A 13,704-nucleotide genomic window follows, 5' to 3' on the forward strand; every position below is an offset into this window, starting at 1 on the left:
AGTCCTCCAAGGAGGATGGAGGGAGTCTGATATTCAAACACCAAAAGAGCCAGAGAGGAACTGGCTTCCAATTGCACAGCCACACCACAGATGTTTTTCAGCCATGGGAGAAGAGGACTAAAACCAACTAAAATCCATGAATCCTCTTTTAAGTATTCAAGATTGAGAAGCAGCAAATGCATCATTTTGTCTAAGTCTGTATTTCTCAGGTGATTCAGACACACCGGCTGCCTGCCCAGGGCTCCCAGTGTAGGCCAGTAAGTGACAGGAGTTCCCCACTGGGTGTGTCCCGCCCCAGGATTCCCCTCTCACAGCGGAGCTCCTGGACCTCCAGGCAGCGCTGAAATGAACTAAGGCACAGGATTCCAGTCCGGAGATGGAAGCACAACTGCAGCAGCTCCCAGACAGGCCAACCAGGACATGTGCACTTTTTGTTAACCATCTTGCAAAGGAGACAAAACACACCCTTTGGTTGCAATTATTTTTTAATGGAAAAGACCAATCAATGTTTTACATAAATATCAATTAGTGACAAGTCAGTTGAGTAAGTAAAGGAGTTTTAAAGGCTCGTAATGAACTGACAAAGTAGCACACAAGGACAACTATAAGGAATTAATTAGAAAAGGTGGGCTGCACGTCAATCACCTTCATTAAGTTCAACTGCTAATCACATCGGGCTATTACTGGAGTTAGTCACAGTGCAGTCTTCCCGTGCAGCAACAAGGACATGCTTGAAGGGGACAGTGAACTTCCAAAACACCTTTCTGCCTCCAGCAGAAAGCCCTGGCTATGAAAGTACAAAAGCCTGAAGTGATGTTAAGCCCTTTGAGGGTCTGGTTTCAGATGTGCAGTGTCCCCTTCTCAGACTAAAAACTTATTTTTAAACAAATGCACAGGTTCGATCAGACAGGAATGTGTTCACACTGCAAAGTGATACCAAGGTTGGATCTTGATAGTAATTTCTTTTCTACAGGGTTGTGACGAACTCAACTAACTTCCACTCCCAGACAGGCTGCAGGATGGGGAGAAGGGGAGATTTTTTTCTAGTCATAAAGGGCGATTTGTTAAGTGAGTAGATGCTGCACCAGGAACTACGTAACTTCACAGTTTTTCAAGGAGCCGGACCGGCACAATCCACATTTCCACCTAAAATCTCTGCACTCTTTCCTACAGGCTCAAACTGCCAGCTATCTGAAGAGGTATTGCTCGTGTCCACAGCTATATGATCTGAGTTACTGGACCCCGCTTTCATGTTGTGCATAATCACATGGAAATCCACAGATTAAATACCTTTAAACTGCATCAGTGGGAGCCGAGTTAGTGTTTCCCAATTAAACAGCATGACACCAATCTGCTGAAAAGCATCTAATTCCGCAAATATTACCCTTAAATATTATGTGGCCAAGATGCCTGCTTTGCAGTGCTCTAGTCAATTCCTTATGAATTATCTAAAACTAGCAGAAACACACGCATTTCATTTTACAGCTTTTTCTGTGACACTCAAATAGTTATTAAATGCTGGGGACATGGTAGGGTCTGATTTACTGGTGCATGAAAATTAACACCCTAACCTATTCTCTGAATGGCTCAAAAATTTGCAAGAGAATTTTTCATTAAATACAAGTTACCAATTCTCCTGTCACGTGCCAGGTCCCATAAATCCATGTCTTTTTCAGAAACCTGGACTACACATACTCAGCTGGGAGATGTACTAATGCAAGATGCAAATGAAACCTTCAAAGTTGGCAACTGCTCAGCAAAAGAAATTGCTTCCAAATACAGCCTGAGTTACCTGGCAATCCCAGTAAGCTGGAACCCAATGCATGACAAAGTTGTAGCAGCCGAAAGGAACAGCAGCACTTGTAAAGTCACTGCTAAAGGTGGACGTTTCACAGCACCAGAAAGACTTTGCTTTATACTTGCACTGGCTTCAACACACTTCAAGTGACAACCCATGACAGAAGGATCCTCATATCCCCGTAACAGACAGGAATTTGCTCACACCTCTGTAGCATCAGATTACGCTCAGTGGGTTTATGTTTCAGAATTAATCATAACAAAAAGGCATCTTCTGCACCATAACTCTGTTATATGAGTAATCTTTCTTTTTGTTATAATTTTAGAGGAAAAAGCAGACGGGCAAACAAAACACAAGAACTCAGCTGGCTGCAGTCACTCAGCAGGATGTGCAACTGAGAGCAGGAAGGGGCTGATCGTGACACTTCCACTTCTTCACATCTAAACAAATTTAAAATGTAGTTATTCTCTTCGATAAATAGAAAGCAGCACTTTGGCAAAAAAACATGTGTAAGTTACCCTAAGGAAAAAAAAATCATACTAAAATTCCTTCTAGAACTGAGTATCTTGCCTTTTAGGGTTTGAAGTACTCCTGCTAAGGATTATTTTCATGGATTTCAAAAAAAAATAACAAAGAGTTACTGTCAGAAAGGAAAAGCATGACGTCAGCTGTAAATATATGAGGTAAGAGAGAAATTGCCTGAAAATCTACACACTGATTCCACATTCTAGTTACAATCGAAGTGACCAATAAGTTGAATGATTTACACAAGAACGTGTCATTCCTTCTATGGCTTGTTATCAAAAGAGGAGGAATAAAGAAAAAGGAGAATGGTGCAAGATATCAAGAAGGTCTATTGGGAAGAAATTACAATGCTGTTAAACATTACATTTAAAGAAGTGGAGATGACCATTATCTGACAAGTGTCTGTGCTCTGTAGCCCCATGTTTAGGTCAGTTCTAACACAATCTGTGCATCCTACCTGTAAAGGAGACCGATACAGCCATTTCTCGTTATCGCCACTGAGTTTCATACAGGCAAAAAGGTCACAAACTGTAGGAAGGCCAAAGTCCTGAAAGAGAAATCACCTTAATTACTGATCCCCAAACATAAATGCATTCTGATGTATCTTCAAAATCTGTGAAGTGTCCAAAACTAAAACTGACTTCTGAGTCTTTGACATGAATACTTTCTTCATTTAGTATAACATTGTTTTGTGTTAAGTAACTAATAATCATGAAAACATTTGATTCAGGGACCACTCAAGAAAAAGAATTTTATCCCTTCTCCATAAAATCATAAGGTCTTTACTGTACTTTGTATTTTATATTTTTGATTTTAGCTTATACCTTAGTTTGTCAGTGATCTTAACCATGCACAGCTTTAGACAAAGAGGAATTTAACCCTGTAAGATGTAAGCTGAACTTTAAGGAATAAACCAAAACCTTGTTTAGATTAAAGGCTAAACTGTAAAAAATAAACCAGAAAAACTCTCTAGGTTGAGGCTTGAAGCTGTAACATTGTTTAGTTAAAAGGAAATATAAAGCTGCAGAGATAAGAGCAGCCCATTAGATCTGTTCAAAGTCACCCTAAATATCCTGCTTAATTTTGGGGAGGCGTTATCAGTTGTCACTAAGTATATAAACCTGGAAACACAAAAGTCTCATTGAACATCTTTGGTGGAATTATCCCACGTGTTCCCAGTGCTGAATAAAAGGAATAATTTTCTTCTATTCTATTGGATTTGACTGTTTCTTAACTCACACTAAAAGAGCTAAGAAACATAAAAGCTGTCAGTATTATCCAGAAGAGCTACAGAATTTGGAAGAGAACTAAGTATTTAGAGTGTAACAATAAACCCAGCACATAAGACACAGCAGTAACAGGAACTTATGCTCACTTGTGCTTTCTTGCGCAGCAGCCACTTATCTTCTGCTGGAGGTGGGTTTGCGTTGTCCAGGTCACTTGAACGCAACACCCAACTGTTTACATTCAAGGGAAGGTGGAACGGAGCCAAGAGGTCTAGGAAAGGACTCTTGAAACTCTTGTCAGCTTTTTCCCAACTTGCCTTTTCTTCTGCGCTTTCTGCTTTGTGCTCAGTCTTGGCCAGCCAGCTCGTCAGAGGCCTTTCCAGCAACACTTTCCAGGGTTCTGCGATCTCTGCTGAGCAATCTGCTTTCTCTGCACTCACGGGCTCCCCTGGGACCTGCTGTGTGAGGTCGAGCCAGGTACTGGGAGCAGACTTGGTCTTTTCGTGCTCGAGGTCCGGCACATCTTTCTGGCTGACAGGAACTCCGTTTTTATCCTTCCCATCTTTCTTCAGAAGCCATTTACACAGAGCCTCTCTTCCACAGTTGTCATCACAGACACACTCTGAAAAGCTGGCACATACCTCATTAGCTTTGCACACATCTTCCACCTTAAAGGGGGCCTGGGGATGCTGAAGAAGCCAGGCATTGACAGCAGATGTAGTGGGAGATTTCTTTCCATCAAGATGCTCATTCAGGCACTTCAGATTTCCCAGGTTCTCAATTTCCACGTTTTTGATCTGGCTGCCACAACAACTAGTGCACGTTTCAGCTTTGAGGAGCCAATCATTCAAATTGCATTCTTCTCTAAAAGGTTTAAATTCACATTTCCATTTCTCATCTGAAGCAGTATTTCCATTTTCGGTGTCAGCAGTAATCAGCCAGTCAGAAAGGTCCATCTCTTCTTGTCCAAGGCATTCCAATTCCTCCACCTTTTCAATTGTGGAAAAGGATGAGCTGACAGTAGAGGTGGAGTCCTTGCGGCCAGGACAGTCTGTCTTCCCAGCAACATCGTGCTGCTGATTCTGCAGGAGCCAGTTCTCCAGATTTTTCAGATTTCCCCAGGCTTGCTCAGAATAACAAACTTTAGAAGAATTCAAATCCTAGAAAAGACACATTGAAATACATCTATTAACACTGAAAGACAATGTTCAGTAACTGTTTGCATGGTTACAGCTTGGAGCATTCAGAAGTGCCAAAGTATTAGTTGGATATGAGGTGGAATGAGGAGCATCACAGAAAATTTAATTCCCCCATATCTACCTGCTATCAGATATTGTGTTTTCCCCTCTGTTAAAAACCAGGTTCATGCACAAAAGGCTTACCTGGCTGGGCTCTGACACACATTTCTGTGTAACCCATTCCTCAAGATTGGTGCTGGGAACATACGGAGCCTGATGAGCACCCACAGGTCTGCTCCCCAGTAACCAGTCTGCCAGCGAGGCACTCACTGTCCCACACAGTGTCTTCTGCTGAGAAACAATGGTCTTGGTCATGAGAAAGTCTAATTGCTGAGGCAATCTATGGTGAACATCAACATGGATCAGAATTTCTCCACCACAAGAAAAATCAGTCCCTTCTAATTATGAAAAAAAGTAAATCTTCAACTGCCTGTATGACTTGAAGCCGCTGCCTTGATTGTTTTGTGATCCCTGATTCTTCAGAAAGCAAATGACAAGAAAAAGGAGTGACAAGTTCTCAAACACACAGCTCTGAGATGTGTAACCCAGCCATAACCCTCCTTCTGGCCACAATTCCCAACACTGATTTGCTACCCTCCTTCACTGATGCTGTCTGTGCACAGTCCAACATAAAATCTTCCATGAATTTCTGCATTAAAAGGAATTGAAGCTCCAAGTCCTGACCTGACAACATCAAGGAACATTCATTTAAAAAATTCTGACAGTCACAGCCCACATACACTTGCACAGTATGTTGTTGCATGTCTGTTCCTGGAGCAGCTACAGCATCACATCCCTCCGAGTGGTCACCACAGCCCCTGTCACTGGCTACTCAAGCATCTTCAGCAAACAGAAGTCACTATTTGAGCTCACACAGCCTGAGTTCTCCTCTTCCCTTTAACACAATGAAACACTCATAGACACAGGCTTTAATCTTACCTGCTCACAGTTCATTAGGGCACAATTCTGCCCTGGGAACCAGGGAGAAGCATTCTCTCTCTCTGAGGTTTGCTGCAAGAAAAGTAGAAGTTAATTTTAATCTCCATTTTGTCCATTCTACAATAAGGCAGAAGTGCAGTTACAACTGGTCAGTGCTTTGTGGCTAACAATGTTCTCAATATTTACAAACAGAATGGGGAAAGATTTATGGAAAAACACTACCTTCAGTTGACTTCCTTTAAGAGAACTGTCTCAAATAGTGCAGGAAATTTGCTGTTTATGTAAGAATCCCAAAATACTTTTATCACAGAAAGGCATCTACAATTTTTTAACTATTACTATCTAAACAAAACTGTAACATTAATTTTCAGTTGCTGGAATAGAGTAAAAATACAGTAGTCACTCCCTCAGCCTCTGCCAAAATATATTAAAATAATAGGTACTAAACTCAGTGAAAATGAGAACTATGTGCAACAGTTCATAAACCACTGCATATTTATTACACAGCTAAAACTGCATGACTTGTACACAGGTTCCATTCAAGCTGTGACTGCAAGTAGAAATATCACTGGGAATTGATCACATTACTGAATAAAAAAAACCTTTTTTGAGTCAAGTATTCCAACCCAGAAAAGTCTTGGTGCTTACCATTGTTTTAATTGAACCAAATGAGGTAATAGCCTGGCGAAGGTAAGATGTGTCAGCCTCAAAATTCAGGATGGAAGACTCTTCAGGTTTAAGTGTAAGACTTTCCAGTCTGAAAGAATAAGATAACAGTTACAGAAAGAAAAAAAATTACAAACTTCTTCATCTGTCCTGTTTTGGAAGTCAGTCCATTATTTCATAAAAAGGCTTCCAAGCTGACTTGTCATTAATTAGGTGAAAAAACCAAAAATTTAATACTTGCATAAAAAAAAAGAGATGCCTACCCACAAACCATGAACAGAATAAATAGCCATCAAAACACAAGTTTCACCTTCTTACTTCAATTGCCATCAACAACTAATATCTGAAGTAATCTGCACAAATAAGTACCTCCCTGCTTGTTACAGTCCTAGTTTTCAATCTAAGATTCAAAAAAAACCCACAACCAAAACATGAGAGGAATCACCCAGACTGCTTTAAATATCTTATCTCTAGGAACCATTAAAAGTGTAGTAACAGGAGTGAGATCTATTATTAGTTCTATTAAAATAAAAAAATCTGACTAAATTCGTAAGTCTAAATAAAACTAACTGTGCTAACTTCCATCACCAAACATATTTACCTCTCCAGGCAGACAGAGATCTGGTTTGCTAGTTCATTGCTATAGGAGCGCTCCAGCTGATGAATAAGGCAATTGAACTGTCCCAAATACTGTATGGAAGACAAAACACATGTTACTGTTTTGGCTTCTGGGATTAAATCTGAGGCAATACTTGCAAGGACAACGTCTGCTCAAAAATGCCAGGGCAGTGACCACCCAAACCTTACCCAGTAGAGCTGCTGGGCCTGCTGCTGCAGAGCCTCCTCCTTGAGCTGCTGGATGAGATCCACCTGCTCGAACAGCCAGACCTCGCGGCTGCGCAGGCACTCCAGGTGCCGGCTGATGTGGCTGTGGATCTTCGCTTTCACCTGCAAGGGAACACGCACCACTGCTAGAACATCTGCCAAACAGTGTGAACAAACACGGGCTGCACTGATTACTAATACCGTCTGCCACAAGTAAGTGACAAGTACTTTTGGAGCAGTTTGTTCCTCAAAAACTAACCACAGTCATCAACAGCACCACACAACTCCGCTTAGTAAACCCTACAAGTACTTTAAAAAAGTAACAATTATTTGCAGTCTCTCTCTATTCCAGTGTTTCAACCAACAGCTCTAGGAAATTCTGCATGCCTAAACTACTAACACCGGAATACCTTTATCAAGAGCATGACCAAATGACACAGCAGCATTGCTTGCAAGTGTCTAGGAAAATTTCAGATCATCATGACAATGGTAAGTACTCTGGAATCATAAAAACTGTCATTAGAGTAATGGTAGCTATTACAATACTTCTGAAATTACCTCCCGCCAGTTCTCTTTAATCTGCTGTTCAGCTTTGACAATTCCAGATATAGCTGTTTCCAAGTCCTTCTTTGCTTGAAAGCACTTTGCCAGAGTCTCACTGCTGCAGGAATGTCTATTTCTGTCTTGTGGTGGACTCATTCTTGAAGTGTTCCTAAAGCACAACGGAAAAATTTCTTAATAGTTTCTATTCCTCTTTAACAGAAGAGGAAAGGCATCATATGAAGAACCATCTGCTCTACTTCACTATAAAGGTAAAAAAAACCCCTTCAGACCCTGCACGGACACAAGTGTTTTAAGCACAGGCAAAGCTTTCTCCAGGAGCGATCGTGGTCTCTCAATGCCCTCGGCCCACGGAATTTGCATAACTGCAGGAAAACCAACACATATTTGACAACAGCTTCAACCGCAGGAGCTTGGGCAATCCTCCCCTGCCAGTCTCCTTCTCTGGCTTTTGTCTTGCCAGCAAAACTCCAGAGCTGAGGGGCTGATTCAGGGAAGGTTCTGCAGAAATGCCAGAGCTGGGAGAGAATGTCCCAGCCAGGGGCAGGAAATGTTTCAGTCACTCCTTTTGCAGCTGCAGACAAATGAACTGGCTCCCATAAAACAGACAATTCCAATACAGTTTCATCAACTGAAAATCCAGGTGTTGATACACAGATGACTCTTTACTAAGCTGCAAAGGCCAAAATTTCTAGCAGTTCCCCATTATTTTTGTCCTGGTCATAGCAGTGATAACTTACTCAGCTTCAGCACAGCCTCAAGTAAAAGGGGCTCAGATACAAAATTTCCACTGAAGTTAGACTGGTAAGGATGCTGCAAGTAAAGGGAAAAAGATAATATGGATTTTTAGTAAAAATGAGAAGGATCAATATATGCATTTTTTCTAAATTGTGGTTATTTTGTTACTGAAAATTTCAATTCTCCTGTTATTTTCCTGAAGCACTAACCAAACATTCATAGTAGACATTCTATTTAAAACAAGTCCTCAGCAATGGCAGCTATGGAAATTCCCAGCAGAATTAACAAAAGCATACACATGCTCATCTAAAATGTCACAGATTTTACCACTCCTCTGGAGGGAACTGAAAGGAGTGCTTTGAACACAACCTCGGAACTTGTGGTATTGAGCAGCTATTTAGTCTGCTCTTTTCAAGTTCCAGGATCATATTAACTGCAATCCCAAAATCCTTCCACAGCCAAGACCCACCAGATGTGTGTTTCAAAGAGCAGAGGGCTGGTAGTGGCTCACATATGGAAGCTGACAGAAAAAGCAAGGTTTGCTGTGGTGCATCTCCCTTGGTTCCCTCAACACCACAGGCTTCCTGTTTCTCCAGTGCCCCCAGACAGAGACACAGAGCAGGCACAGAAGGCACCCCAAGAACCTGCACACAACTCAACTGCATCCTCCCCATAACATCTCATCTTTTAGGAAGTGTGGAGCACAACTACAAGTGAAGTGAACTCGAATGTATATTTTAAGCTTATCTTACTCTACAGAAAATTAGACAGAGTGCAGAAATCCAAAAGACATCACTCTTCATGCTGTGCTATACATTTCAGTTTTGTCCCTGTATCTGCACATTCACCGGGTCAATTCTGTAAGGTTTCATGACCAGTAAAAGGAAAGCTTTCTCCTCACAACACTCCTTAGACTTTATTGCGTATCAACTTCCATGTACAACCTACAGGAAAATATAAGTGGGAGCCCTGGTTCTCAGATCAACCTAACGAGTGATAATCCAAAGGCTGCAATACACACAGCCAAGAAAACAAGGACATTAGATACATTAAAAGCTGTCCTACACTCACAAGTAAACAAAAAGAAACCCCAAACCATATTGTTTATCATTTCATTTATTATATTCTTACACAACAACCCAGTCAAAGTCTGAAAGGCTAAATATAACTGCCATATTTTCTCACACAGCAGATAACGTACTTACAACTTTTGTGAAAATTATGTTAAGCTGTGTACTTACAAATACCAAGCCCAAAGAATGCTGCTTTACAGTGTATGTGTCTTCTGAATTTACAAGAGGGAGTTGGGCTGAATGCCTCAAGAAATGCCACTTTTTCACATTCTGCATTGGCAACTTCATACTGGCACAATAAAAATTAAGAAGCTTATATCTGCTTCTCTAATGATCTCTGAAACTACCATCTTAGTTGCTTTTCTGGGTTTTCATTTGATTGCAAGACTCTCTGAACCGTGTACAGAGAGTGAATGCTGCCTCTCTCCAGCCAGCCAGCTCTTGTTAAAATGGCTGTTCTTAAGCTTTCTCAAAAATCAGGCAGAAAAACTCACATGAGAGTTGAGGATAAGAGCCCAGCCACCTTTCTTTTCAATTTCCATGAGCCTCTAACAAAACTAAGTTGGGGTAACCACTGACTTCCTCGCTTCCCAGTTAGCAGCAAATAGCACTGGGAGTTGAAGACGTTTTCAGTTCCCATGCTCTGACCCAGGCGAGATCATCCACTTCAGCAGAACAGTAACAAAATACAATTACTTCACACTAAGATACATGGCTGCAACACACAGTCACCTATTTTGGCAATTTCCGTGCCGTCTGTTTCCAAGCTCATGGGGGTTCTCTGCAGGAGTCTGTGCCTCGGGGGATGCACCTCCCACCCGCTGGGCTCGCACTTACTGTCCGTGTCCTGTTTACAACGCCGCTCCCATTCCCAGCCTCCCGCTCGCAGGCCCCCGGAATGGCTGCGGGCTCCCAGCGCTGCTGCGGTTCCGCTCCAAGCCCGCCCCGCCCCGCCCCGCCCCAGCCCCGCCCCGCCCCAGCCCCGCCCCGCCCCAGCCCCGCTGCTTATCGGGCGGCGCAGCCCGCGCCCCGCCCCGCCCCGGACACCGCGCCCCCCGACCCGCACGTCGGCACCGCCGGGACCACTGAGACCGCCCCGGTCCGGACACCGCGCCCCCCGCCCCTCACGTCGGCACCACCGGGACCGCCCCCGCCCGGCCCGGACACCGCGCCCCCCGCCCCGCACGTCGGCACCGCCGGGACCACCCGGGACCGCCGCTGCAGCCGCCTCGGCCCGACCCGGCCCTGTCCGCTCCTCCCAAACACCGAGGGCCTCCGCGCATCCGCTGCCAGCTCAAACCGCGAAACCACGACGTTTTGCAACAAAACCGCTGTTTGCTGCAAGTTCAGGAGTGTGGCAATGTGCCTTTGCACACAAGGAATGAAACAAAGCAGCTCCGAGCGCTGTGGCACCAGCACATCTTTCTGCTCGAGAACTGCGAGCCGGCACAGCCCAGCGAGGATCCCACCCAGCCCCCGGCCATGCACAGCCCAGCGAGAATCCCACCCAGCACTCGTGCCAGGAATCCTCACAATTACCCACTCGGATACAGCAGCTCTCGGAAGACCAAAATGACGCTCACACACAATTCTTGTCACATCTACTCTTGCTTCCACCATTCCACGCACACAACTGAGGAAAACACACAGAAAGGCCTCGGCTGGAAAGGACCTTGAAGATCATCCAGTTCCAACCCTTTTTTCCAGACCAGGCTGCTCAGCGCCCCGTCCCGCCGGCTTGAACACTCCCAAGGATGGGCCACTTACATGTACTTGCCTGCACATAATCAGCAAAAATATTATAGTCAAGAAAACAAAAGAACTGCCTGAATGAGGCAGGAAGATATTATTGTTCCTAATCATAAAAAATATTTTTAAGCTTTTAATTAAGTATCAATGGGACAACCCCACCTCGCCTGCACAGTCTGCACACAGGCCAGCAGGAAACTGGTTTTACCAGCTTTTCACTTTCAGCACAACCAGCCCGCAGCCCTTGGGAAGAGCACTGTTTTCCATTTCAAATGGGTGTGGAATCATCTCAAAAAGATGTCTGTGCAGGGCCTTTGCTGGGGAAAAGCCTCTGAAGGGAATAAATCCTCACATCAAACAGGCTCTGTTTATAAACGTGGAGTGATTTCTTCCACTTGGCAGGACAAGGCTGCTCCAAAGGCCTCTCTGACCTGACTTCATGTGGTTTTAAACCCACTGGATTGTTTGAACTGAAATCCCCAGAGATTTCCATCTTACCCCACCAAAAAACAGTAGTTCCTTTTAAGTAACTGTCCCAAATTAGGTATGTGGGAGTTGTGGTCAGGGAGCGAAGTACAGTAAGTACACAAGCCTGTCTCAGAAATCTCCACTTACATCCAAGCATAACAAGCATTTTGTGCTGTACAGCACCAGCATCACACGCCAATATCTGTGTGAAGTTCCTGCTGAGGGAATCACTTTACTGCAAAACAAGTATGTACCACTCTATTTTGTAAGTCACAAGCCACACACAGGAAAAAATGAGCTCTGACAGTTTTGAGTAAGAGAGAACGTGAAATTGACACCTCAAGGAATAGGAATTAAAGTTTCAGGTAATACATTTTCTAAAGTTGAGTTAGTTTTAATCTATCTGCACAGTATACGATCTATGCCACAGACCTGAACACGTGTCGTTACCTCTTCAACTGTTTTAGCCCCGAACGAGCATGGTCAGTGCACAAAGCACTTGTACAGACACCCTCACAAGAGCAGGGCTCCGAGGAGTCACAAGTCCCCAGCGCAGCTCAGACAACAAGTCTGATCACCATTTTATTCCCTCTGTTGTAAATATACGTTTTATGCACAGCGCACATGTGAAATCGCAAAGTATCTGAAAATAAAGGCCTGAAATCTCTATGCCATAATTACCGACAATACCGCAGTAGGTATCTCAAGAGGGGGAATGACAACCTTATCTTTTAACACAGATTGCACACAGCTGTCTTCCAGACTTTTGTATTTAAACCCCTTCGGAAAAAAGTGACAAATCGCTGTTTCTGCCTGAAGCATCGGGCCCCAGGGATGGCCCTCCGACGCACTCGCTCCGCGATGAGCAGCGGGTTTGATACGCCTGTCAGGAAAAAACCCTCCCGGACTGCACACCTTACCCAAACCCCCACGGAAAGAACCTTGTTCCTCTGCCAGCTTTTCCCTTAACGCCAGTTGCAAACGCTGAGTTTAAAGGCGAAAGAATGCTCTGGAAACCCGGCTCACACCACGCACCAAACACCAACACACAGGTGTGACAAACTTTCAGTGAACACAGTGCGGGGCAACCCCGACATTCGCAGCGCAGACACCATTGCTTACATAACCTCTGAGAGGCGCAGCTGCCGACAAAAGACCTTGGCTGGGCAATCAGAGAGGTGCCTTTCGGAGCGCTCGCAGCACCCCCGCTCTGGGGCAGGCCGAGAAGGCGAGCCCAGCACAAGCCCCAGCTCCCCGTGCCCCACGGCCGCCCATTTCCCGACGGACCGGCCAGAGCAGGCCGGGCCGCCCGTGCGCCTTCCGCCGCGCGGCACGGGGTCCCTCCCGGTGTCGCCTCCCGGTGTCCCCTCCCGGCATTCCCACCGGATTCCCGGCAGGATCCCGCGCCAGCGCCCCCGGCCCGGCCCCGGCCCCGGCCCCGCCGCTCACCGATCGCGCCGCTCCCTCTCCGCGCCCGCCGACCGCACGCGCCGTTCTCGCGAGAGCGCCGCCCCGCGCCAGCGCCCCCTGCCGGAGCGGCGGGGCCGGGACACCGGGAATGGGATAATGCCAAACACCGGGAATGGGGGCGGGGCCAAACACCGGGAATGGGATAGTGTCAAACAGCGGGAATGGGGCCAGGGCCAAACACCGGGAATGGGATAGTGTCAAACAGCGGGAATGGGGCCAGGGCCAAACACCGGGAATGAAGGCAATGCCAAACGGTGGGAATGGGGGCAGTGCCAAACACTGGGAATAGCACCCTGTCACCAGGAATGGGATAATGCCAAACCAGGAATGGGGAAACGCCAGCCACTGGGAATAGTGGCAATGCCAGCCACTGGGAATGGAGGAACCACTGGGAATGGGGACAATGCCAGCCATTGGGAATGGTAGGC

General features: G+C 45.2%; 1 protein-coding gene across 8 annotated transcripts; it reads right to left on the bottom strand.

The window, feature by feature from the left end:
* Nucleotides 1-467: 467 nt before the first annotated feature.
* Nucleotides 468-13,337, bottom strand: NCOA4 (nuclear receptor coactivator 4). 8 transcript variants are annotated; one of them, XM_071563194.1, is made up of 11 exons: nucleotides 13,256-13,337; nucleotides 8,519-8,591; nucleotides 7,776-7,929; nucleotides 7,200-7,340; nucleotides 6,994-7,082; nucleotides 6,375-6,483; nucleotides 5,727-5,798; nucleotides 4,932-5,075; nucleotides 3,699-4,709; nucleotides 2,781-2,870; nucleotides 468-2,238 (listed from the first exon to the last, which is right to left on the bottom strand). In XM_071563194.1, the coding sequence occupies exons 3-11, from the start codon at nucleotides 7,914-7,916 to the stop codon at nucleotides 2,233-2,235; spliced, it is 1,803 nt and encodes a 600-aa protein (XP_071419295.1). In that variant the 5' UTR covers nucleotides 7,917-7,929; nucleotides 8,519-8,591; nucleotides 13,256-13,337; the 3' UTR covers nucleotides 468-2,232. The 8 variants fall into 8 exon arrangements, with proteins under 8 accessions (XP_071419295.1, XP_071419287.1, XP_071419290.1 ...); XM_071563186.1 differs by having other exon boundaries at nucleotides 4,932-5,078; XM_071563189.1 differs by lacking the exon at nucleotides 13,256-13,337 and adding an exon at nucleotides 13,190-13,214 and having other exon boundaries at nucleotides 4,932-5,078.
* Nucleotides 13,338-13,704: the final 367 nt, after the last annotated feature.

The sequence above is a fragment of the Pithys albifrons genome, chromosome 9 (assembly GCF_047495875.1).
Source record: "Pithys albifrons albifrons isolate INPA30051 chromosome 9, PitAlb_v1, whole genome shotgun sequence".
In the NCBI taxonomy this organism is placed as follows: Eukaryota; Metazoa; Chordata; class Aves; order Passeriformes; family Thamnophilidae; genus Pithys; species Pithys albifrons.

Excerpts from the sequence above, each read along its gene's own strand:
- NCOA4 (XM_071563186.1), bottom strand. The coding sequence starts at position 7,916 with ATGAGTCCACCACAAGACAGAAATAGACATTCCTGCAGCAGTGAGACT. Across the intron at positions 7,341-7,775 it reads TTAAAGAGAACTGGCGGGAG|GTGAAAGCGAAGATCCACAG; the intron begins GTAATTTCAGAA and ends GTTCCCTTGCAG. Across the intron at positions 7,083-7,199 it reads AGGCCCAGCAGCTCTACTGG|TATTTGGGACAGTTCAATTG; the intron begins GTAAGGTTTGGG and ends TCTTCCATACAG.